Source organism: Epinephelus lanceolatus, chromosome 9 (assembly GCF_041903045.1).
Source record: "Epinephelus lanceolatus isolate andai-2023 chromosome 9, ASM4190304v1, whole genome shotgun sequence".
Taxonomy (NCBI): Eukaryota; Metazoa; Chordata; class Actinopteri; order Perciformes; family Serranidae; genus Epinephelus; species Epinephelus lanceolatus.
The window spans coordinates 6424221-6451629 of record NC_135742.1 but is presented as its reverse complement, the minus strand read 5'-3'; the positions used below and the strand labels follow the sequence as shown (position 1 = coordinate 6451629).

At 41.3% G+C, this 27409-nt stretch overlaps 1 protein-coding gene across 9 annotated transcripts in view; it reads left to right on the top strand.

The window, feature by feature from the left end:
• wdfy3 (WD repeat and FYVE domain containing 3) overlaps positions 1-27409 on the top strand; it is a 162962-nt gene that overhangs the window by 116864 nt on the left and 18689 nt on the right. For 6 of the 9 annotated variants that reach the window (XM_078170469.1, XM_033620534.2, XM_078170470.1 and 3 more), the window contains 20 exons: positions 1073-1184; positions 1285-1475; positions 1655-1807; positions 2168-2241; positions 2392-2553; positions 2753-2847; positions 3007-3127; positions 3323-3540; positions 5697-5893; positions 8269-8403; positions 11508-11687; positions 12250-12483; positions 12598-12697; positions 14489-14649; positions 17429-17658; positions 19869-19978; positions 21473-21655; positions 22365-22522; positions 24288-24365; positions 24686-24916. In XM_078170469.1, coding sequence (XP_078026595.1) covers positions 1073-1184; positions 1285-1475; positions 1655-1807; positions 2168-2241; positions 2392-2553; positions 2753-2847; positions 3007-3127; positions 3323-3540; positions 5697-5893; positions 8269-8403; positions 11508-11687; positions 12250-12483; positions 12598-12697; positions 14489-14649; positions 17429-17658; positions 19869-19978; positions 21473-21655; positions 22365-22522; positions 24288-24365; positions 24686-24916 — 3123 coding nt within the window. The remainder of the gene's footprint in view (positions 1-1072; positions 1185-1284; positions 1476-1654; positions 1808-2167; positions 2242-2391; positions 2554-2752; positions 2848-3006; positions 3128-3322; positions 3541-5696; positions 5894-8268; positions 8404-11507; positions 11688-12249; positions 12484-12597; positions 12698-14488; positions 14650-17428; positions 17659-19868; positions 19979-21472; positions 21656-22364; positions 22523-24287; positions 24366-24685; positions 24917-27409) is intronic. The other 3 variants (XM_078170471.1, XM_078170468.1, XM_078170467.1) reach the window with 1 other exon arrangement.

The window sequence follows — 27409 nt, the reverse complement described above, 5'->3', positions numbered from 1 at the left end:
AAGGTGGAGTCTGACTGACTTACATTACTTCATGTCTGACTGATGTAACTGGCTGAAAAAAGAAACAGCTCTTTCCCCTCAGCGCTGAGGGCGGTGATGGTTCAGTGCAGACCTTTAGCAAAACTGCAAAGTTTGCAGATAAAAAAGATCCTAAATAATAAATAAACACACCCATAAAAGATGTTGTTGAGGTTTCTATCGCCAACTCTCCATTTATAAATGTTTGTACACACATATACAGGCGTACATGCAGCTGCATCGTGGCATGCAGAGGTCACACTCACTCTACAGATAAAATGCTGTCAATCTACCTGCACGGATGTTCATGCGTTTAGAGAAAGGAACACACCATCCTATTATGTGTGTGTTTGAGCTCCAAATGAGCTCCCTCCTCCGCCCTTATCTCTCTCCCCACCTGTCAAGTTATTTCCCAGCCTGCTCGGCTCTCCCTGCTAAGCCTCAGCCCACGGCAACTCACAGCAAGCAAACGGCGAGGAAGTGCAGAGGCAGCATTTCTGCCGCCGCAGGGACCTGTTGGAGAATAGGAAGAGAGTGGAGCATAGCACCAGCAGTGAAGACAATACATGGGAGTTTTTTAATAAAGATACAGGCTGTAAATTTTTCACTGCTTTCTCATTAATACTAAAAAGAAACACCACATAAAGAGTCTTTTTCACACCTTTTTCACCTGCTAAATTGGCCATCATGTTAAAGTAAATAAATAGAGCTCCACAAGTGCAGTATTTTTCTGCAGAGCAGCAGAGTGTGCTGCCTCTTTTCCTCTTGACTTGCTTAATTGGTCCCATATTTCATTCTAGCAGGCGGAATAAGAGCCTTTTAGAAAGTTCAGACCGTGATTCAAGACTGCAGCTTGCAACACTAAATTCTCATGCTCCTGAAACAATCATATCCACAACAAGCAATGTTCAGACCCTAACGCAACACAACAAAACAGAAGAACATCATGCAGAACGGTGATAGAGTGAGAGAAATGGTTTACTACTTTAAAAAGTGTGTGTGTGTGTTTTGATTGGGATATTTTCACTGAACCTCTTCTCTTCTTCCTCTGTAGCTCACTGTGTCCTCTCATGAAAACGCCACTCCAGTCAAGCTGATTCATAACGCCGCCGGCCACCTCAACGGACCAGCTCGTACCATCGGCGCCGCTGTCATTGGATATTTAGGTAAACTAAGTCTGTGACCAAACTAATAAACTTTAAACTGTCACATTTTCTGCAGCTTTACTAAAGAAAAACACACCTTTTCTTCCTTTTACCCCTGCAGGTGTCCGTGCCTTTGTGGCCAAACCTGTGGCCACCAACCTGCAGTATGTGGGCGGGGCCGCGGCCATCTTGGGCCTGGTTGCCATGGCGTCAGATGTGGAGGGGCTGTACGCAGCTGTCAAAGCTTTGGTGTGTGTTGTGAAGAGCAACCCGCTGGCCAGTAAGGAAATGGAGCGCATCAAAGGCTACCAGGTGAGAAACAAGTCTACAATTTGAATTAAACTCCAAACTTTATTTTATACATTCTGTCGTTACTAAAGCCATAAAGAGTGATTTACAGCTTCGTCAAGTTAATACACCTGGTGAATAAAACATGTGACCTGACATCAACAATATAATGAAATGTGATGACTAAGCTATCTCTCTTGCAGCTGCTGGCTATGCTACTCAAGAAGAAGCGCTCGCTGCTCAACAGCCACATCCTCCACCTCACCTTCTCTCTGGTGGGAACAGTCGACAGCGGCCACGAGACCTCCATCATTCCCAACTCCACTGCCTTCCAGGACCTGCTCTGTGACTTTGAGGTGAGAGCCAGGGGGGGCAAATGGATCTGAGATGCCAGTAAATGCTAATGAAATAAAGCACTCTTCATCAAACTAATGAGATTCGACTGCATAATCACGGTCCAGCAGTTGAAATAACTATTTTGGCAGCCGACCAGCTATAAGCATCTGTCTGGCTGATGAAGCAGCGAGTCGCAGGTATATTTTGGGATGCACTGGGTGCTGCGACCGAAGGAGATGAAAGTTTTTTTTACATGGCTGTTGAACCTTTTAGAAACTGGGCTGCTCTGTGCCAAGATACATCCTCGCTCTGCCAGAAGTTTGTGTTGCCAAACACAACTTGTGTCGCAGAGGTCTCAGTCTGCTCCTTCTGCTCCTCAGGTCTGGCTCCACGCTCCCTACGAGCTCCATCTGTCTCTGTTTGAGCATTTCATCGAGCTGCTGACGGAATCCAGGCAAGTGTCAAAACTTTTTAACGCCCTGAATAAAAAAGTATTTAAGTAGTGAGTGATGAATAATATCATTTCACTGGCACCATCACTCCCATTTCAGCAAAGAAGCTGAACTCCGAATAAACTGTGTTTCGTACTTTCTGTATTGAACAGCGAGGCGGCTAAAAATGCCAAACTGCTGAGGGAGTTTCAGCTGGTCCCAAGGCTGCTGCTGACTCTGAGAGACACCTCACTGTCCCAGCCGACCGTAGCTGCCATCAGCAACGTGCTCAGTCTGCTGCTGCAGGGCTTCCCCAACCAGTATGATCTGCTGAGGTAAACACACGGTCACACATACCTGTCCTCAAGGAGAAAACTTGTTGTACGTCTAATTAAGGATAAAGCAAAGATGGAATATGCAAATCACAAGAAGCAGAAACATCTCTGACTATTCTACGTATTGCATTTGTTAGTGTTTACCGCAAGCTTGAAGCCAAAAACGACATCATTTTCTTTTTTGTTTTTCCCATCACAGGTTTGGCCAGTTCATCTCCTCCACTCTTCCAACATTTGCCGTCTGTGAGAAGTTTGTGGTCATGGAAATAAATAACGAGGAGAAGATCGATGGAGGTAACAATTAATCAAATATACTAACACTCTTGTTTATGCAGCCAAATGTTGGTAAATACAAAAGCAGGTATTTTAAATCACATTTGGCTTGTGAAATAGATAAATATGTGTTCAGATGTTCTCTAACCTGAGTGATATCACGATTTCTTGTGTCCTCAGGTAATGACGATGATTTCGGCGGTCTGCTGTCAGCCAACCTCATCCTGCTAAGGAACCGACTGCTGGACAACCTGCTCAGACTGCTCTTCACCACCAAAGAGAAGTGCACCGTCAATGCCCAGTAAGACAAAAATCTCCTTCTGTATCTGCTTGTCCTGAAAGCTTTGAGCTCCAAAACCAAACTCCCAGGGCAAAATGTGAATCTTAACGAAAGTATCAAATGTCTTCAAGTATAATATGAATTCGCTGGATCTTAGAAACTACAATGCTGTAGATTGTCAGTTCACCCCGTTTGCTCTCTGTCTCCCACCCACAGAGCGTGTGAGGAGCTGGTACGGACGCTGGGCTTTGATTGGCTCTTGATGTTCATGGAGGAGCACCTTCACTCCAGCACGGTCACGGCAGCTCTGTGGATCCTGGTGGTGCTGCTCTCCAACCAGTCCATCCTCAACCGCTTCAAAGAGGGCCTGTGTGGAGGCGGCTGGCTCGACCACACAGACTCCGTCCTGACTAATAAGATTGGCACAGTGCTGGGTGAGTGCACGAGCCTGGGGCGGCTTCACGATCACCACGGCAACACAGTTAATCAAACAAAATCTGAGACACAATATCAACTCAAGATTTAGACATTTGTCTTAGGAGGAGGTGTGCTTGATTTTAGCTCAGACATTCTTTAAGTTTCCCTTCGATGAGTCAGAGGCATGCAGTAATAATGTGCAGTGTGTATACTGTATGTTGTAATATGGCTCAGCAGACGCCTCTCCTCACTCTGGCAACGCTTTCCGTCGGAGTTGGCCTTCGTTCAGTAAACACAAAGCTGCGCAGTTTGTGCGCCGCACAGCCAAGGGTTCGTCTTCTCATTTTTTGCCTCCCTGCACTCCCTGCTGCTGCGACAGTAGTCCCTCCTGAGCTCAGTGGTTTTCAACCTGCACAGTTTTCAATTTTTGCCTTGAAATGCAGATTTCTTTTTTACCTTTTAAGATTTTTATTTCTTAAACTACAAAACAGCCTCACTCAGTATCATCTTACCAGGTTGAGAACCACTGAACTTGCTTATGAAATCCATGCTGAGTAGTGACTTGGCCTAACAGAACAACCACTGCTGTAGCATTGTCAGAATGTGTGCTACCAGGATGAAGCCCTTAATTGTATTAAAGGGACAGTTCACCTCAAAATCAAAAGTACATATATTTCCTCTTACCTGTAGCGCTGTTAATTAATCTAAATTGTTTTGATGTGAGTTGCAGAGTGTTGGAGATATCAGCCGTAGATGTTTGTCTGTTCTCCAATATAATGAAAGTAGATGACACTCAGCTTGTGGTGTGTGTAGCTCCAAAAAATCAATGTCTCTTTCCAGAAATCATGACCTGGTTATTCAAGATAATCCACAGACCTTGTTGTGAGCAGTTTAATGTAGGAACTACTGTATTTTCTTTCTATCCAATTACATCCGCCAACTGTATCATTGTGCAGGAGGAGGTGTGCATCTACTGCAAGCTCACCTAGCAGCACTGAGCGAGCTTACGTTACAGCTCAGCCGAGGACAACGCCATTAATGTTTACATCTTACACTGTCACGAGCACAAGCCTCTGATCCATGAGTAGATGCATGCTTCCTAGGGATGGGGGAAAAATTCACTTCTTAGATTCATTGAGATGCACACGTGGACGATTTGGCATGAATTCACAAATGTAAATGCTCATTCATAACATGATGTTGACGATACAAAAGAGGCGGAACTCAACTGCGAAGTCAGCGTAGCACCCGGACAGTCTAGAGAGCAGATGAGCGGAAGTTAACTTGCGCTAATTCATCTTCAAAAAAGACAGCAGCTGCAGCTTGTTTTAATTTAATGTCTAAATAATGACATATGGGAGGCGAACATGAAGAATCTGCAGATGGATCCAATCTGACTGGCACCCCCTGGTTCAAATGTGAGGGTATGGAGGTAGGTTGAAGGACAAGAGCCACACTGTATGCAAGTAAAATAATCTGTTCATTTAATTATGGATCACGAAAAATACAGTCTGCTATATTTTAAAAGAAAGAGAAAAATAAATCAAGTGTTGAAATCAAACATTTTGATGCATTGTGATGCATCAATAATCATTTTATCATCAGATCATTACCCTCTGAATCATAATCGAATCCAATAGTGAGTTGCCTGGAGATTCCCACCCCTAATGCATCCTTCTGCACACAGTTACAGGTCATGATTTCTGGAAAGAGACATTGCTGTTGAGGCCTTTAAATGTATTTTTTGGGGGCTTTGAGCATCACAAGCTGAGAGCCATCTAGATCTGTTATATTTAAGAGAAGACAGACATCTCTACAGCTGATATCTTGTGTCAAAGCAATCTAGACTGATAAACAGCTTTGCAGGTAAGAGGAAAGATATGTACGTCTGATTTTAGGGTGAACTGTCCCTTCAAGATTTGGAGTTTGTCAACCGAATTCTTACTTTTTAAGTTATTTTGCTAGTGCTCAGTCTCCAGTTTAAACCCTGCCTGATTAGCTCAGTTAGAGGATTACCGTCCTGGGTTATTACGATAACCACCTCCTTTACAAACCTGCCCCAGCAGCTGTGTACAGAGTTCCCAGTAGATGCCGTAGTCAGAGGGTGTGTGTGCTAACACCACCTGTTTACCTCTGTGCAGTGTTCCTTTAACTCTCCGACCTCCCTCTCTAGGCTTCAACGTGGGCCGCAGTGCTGGTGGGCGCTCCACGGTGCGAGAGATCAACCGGGACGCGTGCCACTTCCCAGGACTGCCTGTGCTGCAGACGCTGCTGCCCAAACACACCAACGTGCCAGAGCTCTACTTCCTGCTCATGGCGCTGTTCCTGCAGCAGCCTGTCACGGAGCTGCCAGACAGCCTGCAGGTACATGTTAGTATATCCAACCTTCTTTTTCTTCTACTCATACTCATCTCAGTTTTACTTAAAACATTCATGTAATTCATTTTTTCTCTTTGCTCTGAATTCATAACTAATATTTCTTGAGTGTTATATAAAGTCGGTGATTTGACCAAAATGCATCCCCCATGTTGATGGGTAACTGTGGTATCTTCCAACCTGGACTGTATTTCCCATGTTGTTGTGTCTAAGTGATTAATGGGATCAACAGTTTTTGAAATTGGTCCAGTATTGAGTGGGACAAAACCGGCTGCAGTGTAATTCCTGTAGGCAACAGAGCGCCATCAATTCACAACTCACAATTGCCTGTTTTTGCCACTGACAGGCTCAGCTGTTATTGAAGTGTCTGACAATATATGGAAAGGATCCCTACAGAGATAGACCTTTTTATTAAAGAGTAAGATCCTGTTTGTGTGCCCAGAAACAAATCCGAAATCACCAGTGCCAAACAGACCAGACGCCATTTAAATAAACAATAATTTTAGCGTGTATAGCGGCAGCATATTTTCACATCTGACTGGGTCAAGTCAGGGTTTATTTTAACCAGTTGGTGATTGTTGGAACAATGGAAAAATTAACTAAAATATATTTCGTTATTTTTATTTTTTTTCTATCAACTTTGAATTAAGTGTGTCTTACGATAAATGAATGAATGAATAAATGACTTAATTTTGAACCAAAATTTAAAAAAAAAAACATAATGAAAAGTGTCCAAAAAGGAGTAGGTAGAAGTAAAACTTATATGTCCCTACCCCTTTCTTACATTGCTTCTTTTAACTCATATATTATTCAACAAATTCCCAAATTTATTTATAACTAAAACACAATTATCCCCAGTCTGTTTACCGCCCAATTAAATAAATAAGTAATAAACACAGTTAATTTTCAATCCAAGTCCCACCCAGTATTACAAGATAAATATGCACTCCCCTAACACAACCTTTCCTCGTCTATATATCTGCCAAAAATATCTTTCTGTGTAGTTTTTTAATTGATTTATGTTCGTGCTGTGTTTCAACTCATCACGCAGCCCGTTCCACATGTCCACCCCACACACTGAAATACACAGACTCTTCTTAGTTGTACAAACACATTGTTTTTTTTTTAAATTAAATTAAATTATAACTCCCTCCCTGTCACGAAACATTTTTTTAATGTTGCTTGGAAGTGAACAGGATTATTGCAGTTCAGAATTTGACCAGATCTGTCGATGATTTGATTAAATTTTATTTAAATGCAGTCTGGTTGGTTTTACAACAGTGATTTTGGGGCTGTTTCTGGTTAAACAAAAAGGATCCTAATCCTTAAAAGCAAAGTCTGCCTCTGTAGGGATCATTTCCATAATGTTGTTGGATACTTTTAATAATAATGTGAGCCTGTCAGTGGCAAAAACTAACACTTCAAGTGGACGTACATTGACGGTGCTCAGTTCCCTGCAGGGATTACAGTGCAGCCTAGTTTCCAGTAGTCACTTAGACACAAAAAGATGGGAAAATGGGGTCCAGGTTGAAAAATACCAAAGTTACCCTTTAACCTGCCGCCCTGCTCTTTCTAACCGACAAACTCTTGACAAGTATAGGCATCTCACGTGACACTTCTCAACCAATCAAATCTGTGCATTAACAAATCACCTACTGAAATCAGTATATATGAAATAGGGCTGGGCAATATATCGATATCGTGATATGAGACTAGATATTAAATTAGATTTTGGATATTTCAATTATTTATTTTTATCAGTCTTGACCCACTTTGTCATAATATACACATTACTGATAAATATTTATAAAAGAACCCTACAACCCTACATTATTGTCACAATATCGATATCAAGGTATTCGGTAAAAAAATATTGTGATATTTGATTTTCGCCTCATCGTCCAGCCCTAATATGAAATTTCAAAATGAGACTTTAAAAAAGCATGATTTATTTGACCTCAAATTAAACCTAAAAACAATTGAAATCATCACCGGATAATGTGGACATTCACAATATAAACTGAAATTTGTTTCCTAAACCTATGAGTTGAATTTACTGTTAGAATTATCTCTGACAGTTTAACAGCCATCAGAGTCTGAATATATTATGAGGGTAATTTACAGGTGCAGCTCCTGCTACTGTGCCTGCTTTCATCCAGTGTGACGAACCAAAAATCAGTAGAAAAAGCTGAAATTCATCAACTGTAACCGCTTTAAAAAACTGTATTCCGGATATACAAATATTAGCAGTTTTCAGATGTTAAAGCACCTCGTTCAAAACATGCATCACTGACAGTAGTATCATGTAGTAATATGTGGTGTGTTTCTGTGGCTGTTTATTACCCCAGTGTGTGTGTTTGTCCTCTCAGTTTGACCTGGACTCCATCTGGACCTTCATCTTTGGCATACCGGCCTCCAGTGGGACCGTAGTGGGCTCCATCCACAATGTGTACACCGAGGCGGCCTTCCTGCTGTTGGCCATGCTGCGCAGCATGCTCAACCTGGTGAGAACCAGCGCTCAGCTTTAAACTGTGAAGAACATTGGGCTGTCAGACGCTACGGGATGAAACCTATTCGAAGACCTTATAAAACTTGAAAGATAAATAACGTTTACAGTACATTTAATTACCCCAATATTTTTTATTTTTACTTGTAAAATAATGAAGTCCGATAATGAAACCTGATCAACACAAAAGTACAGAAAATGCCATTTGATTTCTTGAGGACATAACGCTCTCAGGATTTATATTCCAGCTGCATAGTTAGGACTTAAGAGAGAGATCTCAACCCTTAATTTGACTAATGGAATCCAAAACCTTTTCCCAAAAGCAGATTAATTTTACTTTACTTTCTAAACTCGATGTCAGAGGTTCCTTATGTTCATCAGTCCTGTTTTAAGTGGTTCTTTATGTGGGATTTCCCAGCAGTTGCCGTCTGGATTCTTTAAAGGTGTCTTTTTAAGCTCCATTAATCCAGCAAAAATGACTCGGCACACATGATGTTTTTATCCCCACTCCTCCACACGCTCGAGAGTTCCTCTGTGAATCGCACAGTGCTCGCCGCTGGTTGCCGAGAAGCTTCACTCAACCTCCTGGGAGCTAAGAGCCTCACTCTTACTCACGACACTGCTGCTGAATAACTTAGATCCTCCAGACTGTCTGAGAGTTGTACTGGAAACACTGGCACTTCCACTGCCTCTAAAAATGATGACTGAATGAAAACCATTCAGGGTGTCTGCGGGTCCTTAAAAAGTCTAAAATGTCATAAATTCAGTGTATTTATTAGTATTACACCTTAAGAGTCATTAAATAGTCTTGAAATTTAATTTGTGAGGACTAAGTTGCCACAAATATTTGACCTCCTGTGGTGGCTTAAAGGCGAGACCACTCTGTCCCCCTGCTCCATTATTCTACCTCATAGGGCTGGGCGTCATAATGACTATGTACGATATATATTGATATATTTTCAAGCAGGATATAGATTTAGACAACACTGTTTGTATCAATATAGGGTCAATTTGCATTACATGACTGCATATCCAGCAACACTTTTTAGAGCCGTAGCCTGACGTACACCTCCCCAGAAATGTAACTACACCTTGCAGCGACGCAGACTTCCTGTCTCCTGTTTTTGGAACTTGAAACCATTTCCCTCAGTGGAAACAAAGCTTTTATTTACTTTACCAGATAAGAATCAATAAATTGTTAAGACAATAAAGCCTCCACAAAAATAGCATTTTAAGTCCTGTGTGTGATTTATCCTGGCTTCATATGATCAAAGGAAATCTCCGCTGGTCGCTAGGCTAATTTATACAATGTAAAATGCCATAGGCTTGTGCTAATAATGTTAGCATGTTGTATTTATTTAGAAGATAGTTGATTTGTCAGTGAACCTTGTGAGCTGTAATGGAGCCGAATTTTGTAACGTTACCTTTGTTAAATGTTGCTGTTGTCCCTGGCTTCATGTGAGTAGAGGAAAAGTCCGCTAGTTGCTAGGCTAATTTATACAGTGCAAAATGCCATAGGCTTGTGCTAATAATGTTAGCATGTTGTATTTGTGGGGAAAATGTGTCCAGATAAAGACAAGTGTTTGTCTGTGAATGCTGCGAGTTATAACAAAGAGCATGGATACCAAGAGGCGAAGCTCTGTTGAATTTCTGCCAACAGCCACTAGGGGTGCTAACGCCATTTTGGACTGTTGAGCTTGGACTGTTGCGCCCAGACAGCATGCAAGATGTCAAGGAGAGAGGAGAAAAAAAGTAAAACAAAACAGTGTAGTGCAATTAACTGCAACAACTATCAGTGGAACACCCCGCACCTGGCCTTCCACCGTTTCTCGAAGGATCCCGACAGGTGTACGTTTTAAAGTGTTTTAATATCAATTTAATATGCCAGTTTTCGTGGGTATATATATATATATATATATATATATATATATATATATATATATATATATATATATAGGCCTATATATGGCCTCTTGGATCATTTATATCAGAACTGATTGAACTGCTTTAGCATTAAAATATATCATATTAAAATAGCTTATATATTATTATTATTATTATTATTACTGTCCCCTTACTGTACAAACTGTAAATAAATCTTTATTCCTGACTATGTGACGTCGCCATTAATGTGTTTCTAGTTAAAATATTGATTTTTTTATTATTATTATTTATTTATTTTTTTGGTAGATTGGCTTATGGGGTGATTTTGAAGGAGTAATTAAATTAATCTTCTCATAAGTGGATGTAATATGTAGAGATGCCATCTAGGCCGTTTTTCGTCGTTTTGTTTTTTTAAAGTCTATATTTTGCTTTACAAAAATGTGAAAAAGCAGCTGTGACCAAGCTATCACGAGGTGAGTAGCATTGTAAGCATAATTAATAGCGATATACTTCAGTTTGTCTGTGTGTTTTTGTATGCAAGTGGGTCTGCTGTGGTCTGCTGACGGTCCAAAATGGCGGCGGTAGGATGAAACCATGGGCGAGTTTGTTGCTATGGGGCGTTCTATTGAGCTTCGCCTCTTGGTGTCCATGCTCTTTGGTTATAGTGAAGCTGATTTGTGTACTTGTGTTGAATCAACTTTACAGCACTTCACAGAAACCCCGCCGCCCACTAGTGTTTTGGAGGTGTAACTGTTGTGAAGCTGCATATTTTTATTGGGGAATAAAATCTCTGTTTTTACATTTTATTTTGATCACAATCTGTTTTTATAAAAGTGCTTGTGGCATCTCAAATGTGAGATATATATATCGTGTCTCGGCAGTCAGCCTGTAAATACCGAGATATGAATTTTGTCCATATCGCCCCGCCCTAGTACCTTATATACAACACGGCAAGGCAGCACAACGGTGCAATATTCCCGCCTTGAACAGACAGTGTGAAGAAGGGCTAAAATGAGTCAAGCTCTGCTGTGTGGAAGTTGACGTTTCTAATGTGACAGATGTTTAAACCCACCGCTGAACCTACTCTAGTAACCATATTCCTCGAAAAGCTACCTATGCACGGGACCACATATATACTGTTTACCTTCATATCTACCTGACACGTTTTGATTCGGTCCAGTCTGTGCTTGATTTGTTTTCCTGTGTGTCTCTTCCCAGCCGTGGCAGTCAGAGGAGGAAGGCTCCTGGCTGAGGGAGTACCCCGTCACCCTCATGCAGTTCTTTAGATATCTCTACCACAACGTGCCCGACCTGTCACCCATGTGGCACAGCGCCGAATTCCTCTGCGCACTAGCAGCGACCGTCTTCCCTTTCAACATCAGGCCGTACTCTGAGATGGTAAGGCTGTACATTTATTCACAAAGCAGTAGAACACTGCTGCTCTTTACTGGTGACAAGAATGAGATAAAGCACTTCACCTTCTTCTGCACAAATCTCTTCTCTCAAGGGCATGAGGGGCTTTTGTTTGAGGAACTGGCTCTGAAATTGGGTTTTTAAAGTGAAAAAATCTCATCACCAGAGCAAGTAATTACAGGTATTGATCAGTAACACCATCAACTGGCTGCAGATATATTGTGATTCTCTCTTATGGGGCAATAAAAACTAACTTACTGCCCCTCTGGAATCTCTGTTAATACCACTGGCACTGTAATCTTGACTGCTGCAGACTCAAGAACAGAGAGTGTAAGACACTGCAGTTTGTCTCAGAGGAAAATGTGTTTTCAGGCAGTTTACTTAATAACATAAGTGCTTGGTAGTAAAAAAACAAAACAAAACAAAAACAGCAAGAACACTGAGGAAGCAAGGCCGCGCTGCAGGATTGGAAACAAAGACTCGAATTGAAATGTTTGAAACTGCACTATTGATAAATTGTCTCACTCCGTCCGTCCGTCCGCTCCAGGTCACTGATTTGGACGACGAGGCCGGATCTCCCACTGAGGAATTCAAAGCCTTCGCCGGGGACTCTGGTATGAACCGCAGCCAGTCTGAGTACTGCAATGTAGGCTCTAAAACATCACTGACCAACCACCCTGCCAAAAAGTACGTCTTTGACTTCATGAGGGTCCTGATCATGGACAACCTGTGCATGACCCCGGCCAGCAAGCAGACGCCCATCATCGACCTGCTGCTGGAGGTGAGGACATAAAACCAGGGCGAGGAGTGGCGTCTCAGGGAGATCCCTTAAACTTGTTTACCCATTATAACTCTTCATACATAATGGTGTTAAGTATGTGTCCTCTGGTACTAGGCCTCCCCGGAGCGCTCCACTAGAACTCAGCAGAAGGAGTTTCAGTCCAACATCCTGGACGGCGTCATGGAGCATCTTCTGGCTGCTGATGTCCTTCTAGGTGAGAACAAAGTCCCTCATACTCAAAGACCCAGCCTGTCTGTGTTTGTTATTCACCTGCCACACCTATAAACTCCAGTAATCCATAGTTTTAGGGTAAACATAAACCTTATAAACAAATATTTCCCTGAAGCAGCTCACTGACCTTAATGTGTCATTACCTGCAGAAGCAGCTGGTAGAGAACCCGCCACTTAATTTAACGGTATTTGGCTCGGAGCTTTTGACAGAAATAGCTGATGATGAGGCAGAAAATGGCGGGGACGAGCAGCATGCTGCAGGACAGCTTGGACCGATTTCTCATTTGGCTCAGTGAGATGCTCTGATGGCTGCATCATGACTCAGCAAATTACAGTCTGAGGCCCGGAGAGCTGCAGCACCTTCAGCTTTACACATGGCTGGGTGTGTTATATTTAGTCTATAGGGGACAGACTGTTGTTTTGTTTTGTTTTTTTCAAAAATAAATTGTAAGATGACCTCATCTTTAATTTTAAAATTTAAAACCTGAGCTAGTACCATATGTTCCAGCTTGTTTTACAGTACATGATCTATAACATGATGAAAAAAACAAATGCAGCACATATTACTTTAGCACACTATGTTGTTTATTGTGGGAGGTAATTCCTGTTGCTAATAGATATTTATTATCAAAATACTACACTTACAAATCTATGGAGGGCCATTTTTACCAGTGTGATGAAAAGGAAAAGATCCTGTAAGTCACCGTAATGTAAAACTTTCTCAAAATAATGAATTAGTATTGAGTGAGTCAGTAATGAGACTTTCTACTAAGTCAATATTGAGGACCCCTTAAAAATGAGATGCCACATCTCTAGGGGCAATCCTTAAATTCAAATTATTTTAAGATACTAAGTCATTATTTAAAGTACATTTCCTTTTACTTTGAGATATTAGGACACTATTTAGAAATACTAAGTCATTATTTTGAGTGTGTTTCTCCTCATTTTGAGGTATTTAGTCATTTTGAGATACTTATTCATTGTTGGGAGATATTAAATCATTATTTTAAGTATGTTTCTCATTATGTTGAGATACTTAGTCATTATTTTTGATAAAGTTTCTTACTAATTTTAGATTCTAAAGTCATTATTTGGAGAAATTAAGTCATTGTTTTAAGATACTAAGTCATTATTTGGAGAAACTGAGTCATTCATAGGAGAAACTAAGGCACTACTTAGAGACCTTAAGTCATTTTTTGGAGAAATTAAGTCATTACTTGGAGAAACTGTAATTATTTTGAGAAGGCTTCTCATTAATTTGAGAACCTAAGTCATTAATTCAAGAAACATAGTCAGTATTTAGAGACACTAAGTCATTAGTCATTAATTGGAGATTCTAAGTCATTATTTTGAAAAATGTTTTATAAATTTGAGATATTAAGTCATTATTTGGAGGTATTAAGTCATTTTGAGAAACTTTGAGAATGCTTCTCATTATTTAGAGATACCAAAACAAAATTTTTTGAGTAACTTGATTATTATTTTGAGATACTAAGTTTTTTTTTTTTTTATTTATTTATTTATTTTTTTAATTTTCTCACTATAATGACTTACAGGATCTTTTTTTCTTGTTTCAGTGGTGGACATGGGCTTTAATAATAGTCAGTCTGTAAAACAAGTGTAAATAATTGTTGAATTGTTGAAACACTTTTGTCTGTAATATGATTCTACTATAAGATGAAAGATCCCTCAGTATCATATTCATGATAAATGCACCTAAGGAGACTGCGTAAGCAGCAGCTGATGGCCTCTCCTCCTGCTCCTCTCCCTTCAGGTGAAGACGCCTCTCTGCCTCTCAGCAGTGGAGGCAGTTATCAGATTCTGGTCAACAACGTCTTCTACTTCACCCAGCGGGTGGTGGACAAGCTGTGGCAGGGCATGTTCAACAAGGACTCCAAGCTGGTGGTGGACTTCATCGTGCAGCTCATAGGACAGGTACGAACTAGACTGACTTCAAAAACTCCAGAAGTTGTAGAAACAGTTGATTTGTATCAAAGTATTTATCGGATGACATCTTGAAACAATGCTGCGGTGTGTTCAGGCAGCTGGATCAAAGACGTTTCCTGCTGCTTGTAATTACCGCCTTTGTTTGCTAAAGTTATGAAGCTCAGAAAAACAAATTAAAGTCAGTGTTAGCTAGATAGCTATCACAGAGTGCAAGCTGTGAATGCAGTCTTGAATCAGATTGATGGTCACGCTGTGCTCAAAGGGAAACTGTTCTGATTTATAAAGGAAACTCAGAAACTTTGAGACTAATTAACAAGTAACTTTATGTCCTCTGAAAATTTGCTGACCTCCGGTGGTTTAACTTCAACGTGCTGCAGTGGCATACACCAGTTGTGCACTTCTGACCACACACAACTTACTTTTCCTACTTGGAATATTAAGTTGAAGGGCTGCTTCTTTTTTTTTTTTTTTTTTTTTTTTTTTTACTGAAATCATATAAGAATTTCCTGCGTCTCTTCAACGTAATTCACAGTTTCCCCTCCTGAACCTGCAGAATGTTGCTGCAGGCACAAAGAAGCCAGACTACATTCACAGCAGCAGTGATGTTTGGCCGTGTGCCAGAGTTAAATTATAGACAAACTTCTCACATCCAGCAAAATGCAGACAGCGTCTGTGTGCTGCCTGCACTGGATGGAGAAATATAACAGTCCTTCTGTGAGTCTTCTTCCACTTAATGTAACCCATGAACACACTCAGGATTAAATTAGATAAGCAGCATCCAACTGACTGCAGGACTCACTCGCTCAGTTTAGCCCATGAAGGCACAAAGATTAGATACAGCTGTTAGTCCATTTACAGGCCTGACTGACTGACAGGTGTGTATTTGTTTGTGTGTGTATATGTTGTACATCTGTAGTTGGTGAGTGAGTTTTTCTAAATATTTAATATATGTAAGATTATGATTGAGTCCATTTTTTCAGGATATATAAAATATAAGGAAAAATATCTAAACCATGGGTGCAGAGACTTTTTCCAATTAGAGTCACGTGTGTGGACTTTGTTTCCTACTTTGTCTGCGGTGCCTTCTGCACACACGACTGTGCGAGCGAGGAGATTAGGAGATTACGCTCTGAAATTAATTTTTCAAACCATAATGCGCCTTTTGTGTCTTGGAAATTTCCCGCTGTGATTAGTGAGTCAGATGGCCGTGCACTTCACGCTGAGGCGTACAGCGGGAATTAGACCATATTTACTTTTCATTTCATTCAGCTGACTTGAAATATAAGTACCCGGTCCACACAGTATGTGCATGCTGATATGTACGACCCCGAGCCTATTCAGGAACTAAGTGAGGTATTAGAAGAGCAGGTTGTGCTGTTTTATTCAATTTTTTGCCCTTGAAGCTGTACGTCAGTCGTGTATTTTCATCTATTTATCCTGCTTTTTTGTAGGCAGACGAGCAGGCAGCAGAGTTGATGCACTTTTCTGTGTAACGTCCAACAGTTCAGAAGATGCAGAGAGGGAGAAGAACTCTATTGAGGGCTTTCTTGAAGGTGGAGACTATGGAGGAGTCTCTGATGTCTTTAGGGAGTGAGTTCCAGAGGTGATGATGAGGAGTTTGAAGTGGATACGCAGGGGGATGGGGAGCCAGTGGAGGTTATGAAGGACGGGGGTGATGTGGTCATGGGTGCGAGAGTGTTTGAGAAGATAAGCAGCTGAATTCTGGATATTGTAGTTTCTTGAGAGTTGTTTTGGATTATGAACAGTAGAGGAGACTGTTGCAGTAGTCCAGTCTGGAAGTGATGAATATGTGAGTGAAAGTCTGCACAGTTGAAAAGGAGAGGGATGGACGGAGGCGGGGAGTGTTTCTGAGATGGAAGAAGGCTGTTTTGGTGATGTGTTTGATGTGTTGGTCAAAGGAGAGGGGTGGTTCAGAGATGACGGATAAGGTTACGGACGTGGGGAGAGGTGAGAACAGTGGAGTCATCGATGAAGAGGGAGAAGTTACGGGTGGATTTGATGAGAAATTTGGGGCCGATGAGGATGACTTCTGATTTGTCACTGTTAAGTTTGAGGAAGTTGGTTTGAAGCCAGGATTTTGTTTCAGTGATGCAGTTGGTGAGGGAAGAGTGAGCGGTCGATGTGCTTTGGTAGAGATGTGCTGAATGTCATGAAACTGAAGGTGGAGACTATACAGGATGTACAGGATGAAGAGGAGGGGGCCAAGAATTGAACCTTGGGGAACACCTTGATGGGAGCAGAGGGGACTTTACAGTTGTTTATACTGATGAACTGGTATCTGTCAGAGAGGTAGGATTTGAGTCTGAGTGTAGTGCTGGTGATGTTGAGAGCGGTTTCAAGGCGGGAGAGAAGGATGGAGTGGAAGAAGTCGAAGTAGTAGAACATTGACCCTTAACACAACTATACAAGTCGCAGTTTTATTTCAGCATTTGCTTCCTCAACTTTCTGAACATCAATTTTCATCTTGTTGGAAAGAAGCTTGTTCTATTTTTATGAATATGTTTCTACTTGAAGTCCTTGAGCAATTCTCGGCTCAGACAAAGACACAACAACACTTGAATAACAAAGCTGCATTCACAGCCCTCGATCCACTTAACCCAGTTCAGCTCTGGTTGCTCAAACAAATCGTCTTTCTGCTGAAATATTTCCACAGCAGCTTTATCCGTATCTAGAGTACAGCAACACAGCTGAGTCTCTTTTCCCCTCTAACCTCCGCCACCTGTTTGTTTTCCTCCTTCTCCTCCAGTCTAAGAGACGTTCCCAGGGTCTTTCCCTTGACACCATCTACCACTGTCTGAACCGGACCGTGCTCTACCAGCTCTGTCGACCTCACAAGACGGTAGCTCAGCAGGTGGCCCTGCTGGACGCCCTGCGGGTCCTGACTGTCAACCGCAACCTGGTGCTCGGGCCAGGCAACCACGACCAGGACTTTGTGGCCTGCCTGGCTCACTGCTTCATCTGTCTGCACAGCGGAAGGTAAGCTGGTATAAAATTTATCTCAGGAGGAGGGTTTTCTTTCATGGTCTTGTGTCTCATTTCCTTGTTAGTATTTATCATAATTAATCAACCTCACCGTGTTATTTTTAATTCAAGTTTTAGTTGACTAAATGACTGGTTGTCTTGGTCTAACCTTAGTCAAAGAAAACATTAACTATTGGGGTTTTAGTCAATGAAAACTGTTGATATTTTAGTCTTTTTAAATATCAGATTATACTGAACATTTCAATCAGTCCAGTCAGCCAAAATGGGTGCTACCTTTTTTTTTTCATACTTCATACCTTCCTGGCATTTCACCGGGGCATACAGTATATGGCAGGATTTGTTTGTGGTGCCCGTAGCACCACCCTCACCCGAGTGTCGAGTTCGCAATGTTCCATGAGCTCTCTTAGCTTTTTCAGTGTTGTACATAAACAAAATGTCAGTGAAGTAAAAATTCTCACACCTGTTTTCCTTACTGAACAGAGAATTACAGCCGTACACATTCTGAATTTAAGATTCTATTTGTCACCAAACTAAGGCCCCATGTCCACCAAAGCGTTTTGTCCCTGCTCAAAACACCAGGTGCTCCTCAGGAAATGCTCAGCTGGAAGCGTTTGAGAGCACTTCGGAGGTGCAGTGTTTTTCAGTTTAGGCGCTTTGGTTGTGTCTGGTTGCGACAATACAAAGTATCCGCAGAAGTGAACATGTTGGCACAAGGTAGAGTACTTCCTCTGGATGAGAGGAGGGCTGAAGCAGGGAGAGAGGATGGACCCGTTGGTCTGTGTGGGTTCATGAGAGGAAAGCCCTGTCTCCACCTAACACTTCCAGTATGGTACCTTTGAAACCAAAAGTAACCCTTCAGACATGGTACCTAGACCCTAGGTCTGTTTAGGGTTGCTACGGCAAAGAGTACTCTTAAATGTGGGCACATTTGTTGTCGCTCACTGCTCCGTCCAGCACTCACTGTATATCCTCTTCACCGGTGACACAGATGGAAGTCTGCACCTGGTTTATCGTCCACAGAAGGAGGCTGCAGGCCGACATTTTCAGAACAAAGTAGAACAGGCTGCAGTGAGAGTCTCTCTCCATGGGATATTTAAAAATAGCAATTTTGTGCATTTAGTCCTTCTCAGGCAAGCTCAGGGGTTTAGTGTTGCTGTAGCCCACAGGAACGACGCTCTGTGATGCTTTTTCTTTTCTCCAGATGAGGAGTAGAATATATGCAGATCTCATAATCCGGTCGAAATCAATGAGCATATTTTAAACACTTGAGGATCCACTCATTACTAAAAGTGTCTGTCATCCAAGAGGGATAATAAAAACTAATAAAAACATACTGGACTGCTTGGAGGAAACAGGGCTGTTGTCCACGTCACACCAGAGAGAGCTGTTAAGCCTGGCTTCATTAAAAAGACATCTTGGCAGCTTAATGTGTCTCATCAATGTATCGTAACTCGATCAGTATTTACGTCAGCAGTCGTTTAGCGTTGCAACATGAAGCAGAAAATGAGCAACATGACATTTAAAGCTCTTGATAAAAATCTGTCCATGTGTCATATTTGGTTACATGTGAAGTGTGACTCATGACAGAGGCAGCACAGGGTTTCTGTGCATGTTGTCTCAGCATGGAACATGAGAACAATGAAGGATGTGTAAACATGTTTCTAAAGAAGGCGCAAATAACCAAAAATATTCTCCGGATAAATCCTCTAAGACTGAAAGAGACTGAATGAAACACAGAGCTGATGATCTTGTTAGCTCACAGCTACTTAAATTATAATTTAGTCTGACAGTTGTATTAAGCAGTTCTTTGGCTCCATCTGTTTGGTTTAACTCTGAGATTATTTCTGAGCAGCTCTGCCTCTGAGGAATGTTTGTGAATCCAAACCACCGCTTTACCGCAGAGTCTCACACCTTTGTTGTTTATTTTCTGTGACTCAGACTGTGCTGCGTTCACTTACTCGCCGCTGGAGTGAAATTGTGGCAGGTCTTTTTCTCTGTGTCCTGCCAGAAGTACTGATAGTTTCCAAAAAGTGCAGCAGGTGGGAGGGACTGAGTTTCCTCCCATGCTGGGGACACAATATGCTGTAACATGACACACTGTACGACTGCAGAGAGGCCAAACAACCTAATCTCCCTGTGATGCCCCCCTCAGGTCTGTACGTGGCAGGTTGGCACTAAGTCGCTGTGTGTGTTTGTCTCCGCAGTAGCGTGGAGGGCTTCGGTCTGGAGGCGGAGGCCAGGATGACAACCTGGCATGTCATGATGCCCACGGAGAACGATGCTGACGCTACGCACAGCCATGACGTCAGCGAGGGTGAGACACTGTTGTGTGTGTGTGTGTGTGCGTGTGCTTGTGTGTTGCTGCCTGGGCAGTTAACCTCTCTAACCCTGCTGACTGATTGCATGTGTGGTGTTAGGATTTTCTTTTAAAGTGTCTAAAAATATCCTCTGGTGAGAAAGAATTTTTATTTTTCCTTCACAGTTTTGTTTATTGAAAGTTTCAGAGCATAAATTCATGTATCAGTAGTTCAGAGTCTAAGTTTCAGTGCCCATTTCAGACAAGTAAATGTACATAGGTAAACACCTTTATACATAAAGAAACAGACAGATGGTAATAGTGATAATAAAGATTAAATATAAAAGACTTCATAAACAAAAATAGAAATAATAATGAATATTAAAATTACAAAAAATAAATATGAATGAAAATTAAGTAAAATAAAGAGATGGTAATAAAGATAATAGATATTAATTTAAAAAGACTTAAAAATAAAATGAACAATAAATAAATAAAAAAGAAAGATGAATTAATTAAGATAAAAATGAAAGAAAATGGGAGATGGTTATTCTAAAAATAAGATTTAAAAATTAAAATAAAAACCAATACAAAAATAAATAAATAATAGAAATAAAATTAATAAATAAAGAAGAAAATGAAATAAAATAGAAAATGGTAATCGTGATAAAAAAATAATAATAATTAATTAAAGGAAATAAAAATGAAAATAATAAAAGATAAATAAATGATAGAAATACACATTAGTTATGATAAAATTAAAAAAATTAAAAATCGTAATAGTGATAAAAAAAATAAAATGTAAAATTAAATAAAGAAAAAGGTTTTAATTGAAAAAAAGACATAAATAAAAAGTAAAATGAAAATACAATTAATATTAAAAAAAGAAATAAGTAAATAAGGGATGAAAGAAAATTAAAATACCATCTTTTTTTTTTTTTTTTTTTGTTTAAAGTAAAGGTATAGTTGTTAAATGTGTACCCTGAGTTAACTTTCCCTAAAACAACAACAAAATAAAGAAAAGTTAGAAATATCTCTTTATATATATAAATTTAAGCTGGTACAACCTTGTACTCAATTTTTATGGACTACTTTTCATTTATTTTCAATTTTACTTGAATCCCATTTGACAGTAGGGAATATTTTGTGTGAAACTGTGACAAACTCAGACTCTACCATCATGTAATTGTTGCAGGGGTTTAACACATATTTAAAATATTGTATTTTAGCATGTTTTGGTGCACATATGTAGGTATGTGTGTATGTTATTCTTCAGTGCTCGTGCTAGAACACGTGTTTGTGGTGTGTGGTGTTTGTTAGCGTGAAGACTACTGTATTGTAAGCGTGTCCAACAGATGTGCCACAAATAATTACATGATTGAATTTGACATTTTGTTTCGTCATCATCTACAGTAATAGAGTGAGATTTATACCAGACTAATATTAATTAAATGAGCATTGTACTGTGATGTCATTAAAGCACTAAGGATGATTGTTGTCCTCCGTCTGCAGGGCGGCAGCTGCTGCTGAAGGCGGTGAACCGGGTGTGGACGGAGCTGATGCACAGCAAGCGTCAGATGCTGGAGGACATATTCAAAGTGTCTCTGCCCTGCAACGACAGAGGCCACGTGGACATCGCCACGGCCCGGCCCGCCTTGGAGGAGCCGGCACTGAAGAGCTGGCAGAACCACCTAGGTGAGGGACACTCACACACGCACACACACACACACACTGAGATATAACCACACAGACTCAGCTGATCGTCTCCTGAGCCGTGTCTGTGTTGGATTTGTGGTGTCCTGTTTTTCCAAGGAGTGATTGTTTGAGGCTGATCCAGATTTACATAACCAGATCAAGTGTTTGGGAGCTCCTCTTGTTGTTTTGCAAATGAAACAGTGAAGCCCTGCCAATAAGGCCCATTACTGCTGATCTGCACTCTCTCCTGCTGGTTCTCTCCCTCCTTCTCTTGCTTACTTCATCACTGTTGAACTTTTGCTAATGTAAGCAGAGCGCTGAATTACTACAAGCCTCCAGCCAAAGTTTAGACTCAGTCTGCTGAGCCAGACACTTTGGCAGGTGACCAGATATTGTTAGAGGAACATTTGCAAAACCTGGTAATGAAGTAATGGAAGTTCCAGTTTATCTTCATTGTTTTGTGCTGACGACATAAATCTAGTGTTCTTTTGTCATCTTTTACCCAGATATTCAGAAATAAATTTGCTTTGTTTAGTAGTTTTCACCACAAAAGCAATGTCAAGCAAAAAAAATCACATGATATATATTTGTTTTGTCAGCGTCGTATCTCTGCTTCATCTTCCTTCAGACTATCCAAATGGCTTAGTGGTTAAAACAACTAAATAAATTCACTCATGTGACTGTTTGTTTTTCTGTCTCTGCTCTTCAGTCCATGAGAAGAAGTGCATCAGTCGTGGTGAGGCAGTGGCACCGGCGACCCAGTCCAAACTGTCCAGAGTTAGCAGCGGCTTCGGCCTCTCCAAGCTGACAGGCGTCCGCCGCAACAAGAAGGAGAACAGCCTGAATAAGAACAGCCTGTCTGCTCAGGTACACGCCAACACAGCTCACACTCACTGCACAGCTGCAGCAGATGAACTCCATATATTAAGTATGTGTAAAGGCCTTCACACACCTGGGGAGTTTTTTGTTCCTTTTTTGATCAGTTCACACATCAGTAAATGTCTTCAAACTGTTTTTGTCATCAGTACTTTCACACAGAAGGCGAATAACGGCATTGAGTCAAGTCAATCAGTTAATATAGCACAGTTTAAAAACAACCACCATCTGACCAGAGTGCTTTGCACAGTCAAAAGAAGAAGTACAGATAAATACACCGAGGCAGTGACAAAACACGTATACTGTATATTTAAAACACATAAAAAGCCAGAGAAAATAAGTGAGTTTTTAACTTGGACTGAAAGCATTTGAAAGTGGGTGCTGATCGAACATGTTGAGGGAGGCAGTTCCACAATTTGGGGCGGGTCACAGAGAAATCACTGTCATCTTTACGCCTTGAACATCTGTCTGGGATAGAAAGCAGCAGCCAGTCAGATGACCTTAGTGTTATAGGAGGACACTAGGGATACAAAAGGTCTCTGAGATATGCTGTAGCTAGCCTGTTCAAAGCTTTAAAAAGTAAAATCTTGTAGTCAGGTCCTAACTTCACTGGTAACCAGTATAAAGACTTTAAAAATGGAGTAACATTGCACAGTATTTTAGATTTTGTTAGCTGACACGCGGCCACATTTTGCACCAGCTGAAGGACTTAGAGTTGCACTCCTTGGTCCCTCTTGTCTGTTTCAAGACACTGTTGCACAGTGTTACACTGCCCCTTTTATTGTGTTTTTATGATTCCTTTCAAGTATATATTAATGTGCATTTTGGCGTTTCATTGTAGTAATCTTATTTTGTGTTTTATATTGCTTGTTTTAGAGGTGTACATTTTTATTCTGTGTTTTTGTTCCATGTTGTCTTTCTGTAACTTATGTTGCTGCCTGGTTTTTTGTTTTTTTTTTCTGGTTAAATAAAGGATAAATAAATGAATTAAAGGCATGACACAGTAGTCTGACTAAGAAATACAGTGCTTAACAACAATCCAGGTGTAAAGAAATAATAGCATGGATTATTGTCTCAAAGTCTCTAAAAGAAAACGTGCTGGACCTTGCTTAAAACTTTAAGATGGTAAAAAGACTTAAGACTTAACAACAGCATTCACTTGTTTATCAAGTTTATGATCGGGGTCGAATAAAATGCCAATATTCTTAACCTAGGAACTGATTTAACCGGAGAGTGGTCCAAGGTTGCAAGCTAGGTTTTTAGGGACATCTGGAGATCCAAAATTTAAAATTCCCATCTTACTCTCATTAAGTTTTAAGAGTTACTAGACATCCAATCAACCAGTCACATTGCATCTACACTCATGAGGATTATAACACGACAACACTGAGGCTCAGAAAGTCCGAACCAACATGGCAAACTTTATTCTCTCTTTTCAGCCTTGACAAAAGCAGCACATACCAGATACACTCCTGTTCTTACCCTTCAAAATAAAAGCCTTAGACATATACTCTGTAAAAGGGGGGACTCAAATTTACTTAGAGTGTTTAAGGAAACAATAAAAATGCTTACAGTAGCTCAGGCTATACAACAGCTTACCTCACTTCTCGTAGTTGTAGATAGTTGATTATAGATGATTTTGATGTGAAAGATTCACAGAGAGTATTTCATATTGTTGTGTTGTTTATTCATCAGGCCCCTGGTGTGTAAAGGCCTTTATTCAGCCCTGTTAAGATATTGTTTCTCTCACCAACAGGAGACGTTCCAGTGGATGTTCACGCACATCGCTGTTGTTCGAGACCTGGTGGCCATGCAGTACAAAGAATATCAGGAGGTACTTGCATCATTACTCAATAGAGAGAATTAAGCAGACGTAACTCTCTCTAATTGTTCCAAACACAGTGGGTGCACAAAGAATTCAAGCTGTTTTATTGCAGATGATTTATTACAGCACACTCACTCTGTCAAACCAGCTGTAGGACAAACCAGCAGACTGTTACGTAACAGTTACTGCAGGACAGTGGACCAAATACACACACAGCGCAGACACATTTTCGCAGGCTGGTGTAGCAGTTGTGACAGCATGGATAATTTATGGCAACAGTGTTTAAAGTGACTCACCACTCACACCTCATCTGTGCCTCCATCTCTCAGCGACAGCAGAATGCCCTCAAGTACGTGACAGAGGAGTGGGCGTCCATCGAATACGAGCTGCTGCGTGAACGGGGCCTCTGGGGCCCGCCCATCGGCTCCCACCTGGACAAGTTTGTGCTGGAGATGACGGAGGGGCCTTGCAGGATGAGGAAGAAGATGGTCCGCAATGACATGTTCTATATCCACTACCCATACATCCCTGAGATGGAGCCAAACACCAACTCAGCGCAGGTATTCAGCTTTAAGCTTTAAGATATTCCCATGATCCCCTGCAGCAGTTTCAGCAAACATGAAGGGACTCATAGAGAATATTTCTTTCAGAACAGGGGGAAAGTGTTGTTTCACCTTAAAGCCCGCGGTTGAGGTAGTAACTGTGGCGAATCGATGTCTGTGTAAAAGAGACAGCTGGCAGGACAGCACCTTGGACAGGACGGGTGTGACATTTTGACAACATGTTATGTGTGTGACCCATCCCCGGGAGATTTGAAAGGCAGCTAGCCATAGAGTTCTCGGCCCTAAAAAGATCAGGCCTGACCCTACAGGAACTCACACAGTCTCTGTCCAACCCTGACCCGAGCATGACCAAAGGCAAGAGTTTTGGGCCAGTGCGCAATTAAATTTTTATTTATATCAAAACACAAGTTTAAAAGCGAAAGGCTGACATGTTTCCTTGCACCACTTCTTCTCTTCCTTCTGTTATTTCAATAGTCTGTTGTCTTGTGTACGACACGTTCAGCAGGGCAGGCTGCACCCCTCTGTGCATTATGTGCAGTCAATGGCGATGTGGGGCGCAAACCGATGATGATCACCTCTCTTTGCTGCATGTTACACATATCAGCCCCACTACTGGGAAGGCAGAAGGAAACACTGCCGGCTCGTTTTCCGTCCCTCTCTCACCCACACTCTGTCTCTCTTCCCCGATTCTCTATTATATTACTCCATTGCTCCTCTCTCAGTCGCCCTCACTCATTCTCTGTCTTTCCCTCTTGAATCAGTCCATTAAAACTGCTGATATTCATGCACGAAAACTGCCAGCTTTCATTAGAAAAAACTTGAGGGCTAAATGCGGGAGAACCCAATGCGACTGAAACCCGGGAGAATGATGAGAAATTACAGCCTGGCCTGAACTCGGCAGGTTGGGTGAAGCCCAGTCAGGCTTGGGCAGAGAATCAGAGCTCTAGCTAGCAGCTCATAAGTGCTATACGGAGTTTCTTGAAGATTTTTCACCTCTCATCTTCAGTTGCAGCAGACTGGTGTGGAGTCACAGGCTTTAAACTCTTACAGAGTCGTTGAGGTTGCATGTGTCGTTGACCCACCCGGCCATCTTGTGTGTTGTTAGGGTCAGATGGGTCCAGGTGAGAATGGGTGTTAAGTTGTCTGGGAAGGGATCCCAAGACACCTCTTCAAAGAGAGGTGAAATGTCTTCAGGAAACTCAAGCAAGTCCAGTTGCCTACGATACAGCTCTTATGATTACCATGACCTGGACGACTGAGGATCTTCACCGACTAGCTAGCAGCTGTTAGCAGTTACGCAAAGTGTGACGCCCACAGAAAGAGACTTACAGTCTATTTGCATTTTATACATTTTGCTGATGCTTTAATCAAGAATAATTTACAGTAAGTTGATCCCCAGAATAGTGCAAGAATCAAAGTCACAGGGCTGTAACACAGTACAAGTAGCAACATCCAGTATTAGTGTGACTCTACAATAATCATGTTATTTATTAGGAGGCTTTCACATGAAGACCCAGGACCAGATCTGAATGCACCCGACCCCAAAGTCCAGTACGTTTATATGCTGATCTATGCCTGAGTCCACTTGGAAATGTGGTCTTGAGTACGGTTCATGTGTACTTAGATTCGGTTCGCGTCAGGTTTGAAAAACCAACAGAACCAAAACACCAAAGTGGACTGCTATTTTATTCAGGTAGCAGTTGGCATGTAGAGTTGCAGAGGCGATTCTCAGCGCTGCCAGTCTCCTCCGACATCTGCCTGTGAGTGCAACACGTGCAAATCTCATCCTCTGAACTGCACGGCCATGAGTGATAAAGTAGGGAGGCAGGCGAGAGGGTCATACTTTACATTATCTCCTAAATATAAACCACAGTGAACACAATGTGAAGGTCGACTCATTCTATGGGCTTGGGATCTTGTGATTGGTGCTCTTTTCACACCTGTAGGGCCAACATAATATGAACATAACAACATACATAATATGAAAATGACCTTAGTCTTACAGATGTAATAACATGCTAAAGAATGATATGTTAAGTAAAGGAAACATTCGCACAAACACCTGTAGTTAGAATACTTCTACTTTGAAAGCACCTTAAATAAATTCTGATTATTCTTAAAAATATTTCCTCCATTGTGTCCGTAACTTCGACCAATCCCCCGCAGAGTCGTGAACTCTTAAGAATAGCTCTCCTGAAATAGAGCTGCTCTTGGACGAGCTCTTTGGTGTCATGTGAGGAAGTGACATCAACAGCCGGTGGCTCACTTTTCCTGGCACCGCCAGAGACACATTTAGCTTTGTTTGCTCTACAAATAATCCCTCCTCTCTGTTTGCCAACGGGCGCCTCTCTTCACTCAATGATTTGTTTGGTCGGCATGATACAAAGACGTCGCTCTCAGGCATGTCCTGTTAGGATTGTGTGGATATCAGCCTCCTTTTACATTTTAAGCACTTACCTTTTGATTTTACTCAGAGAAAATTAAAAGAAT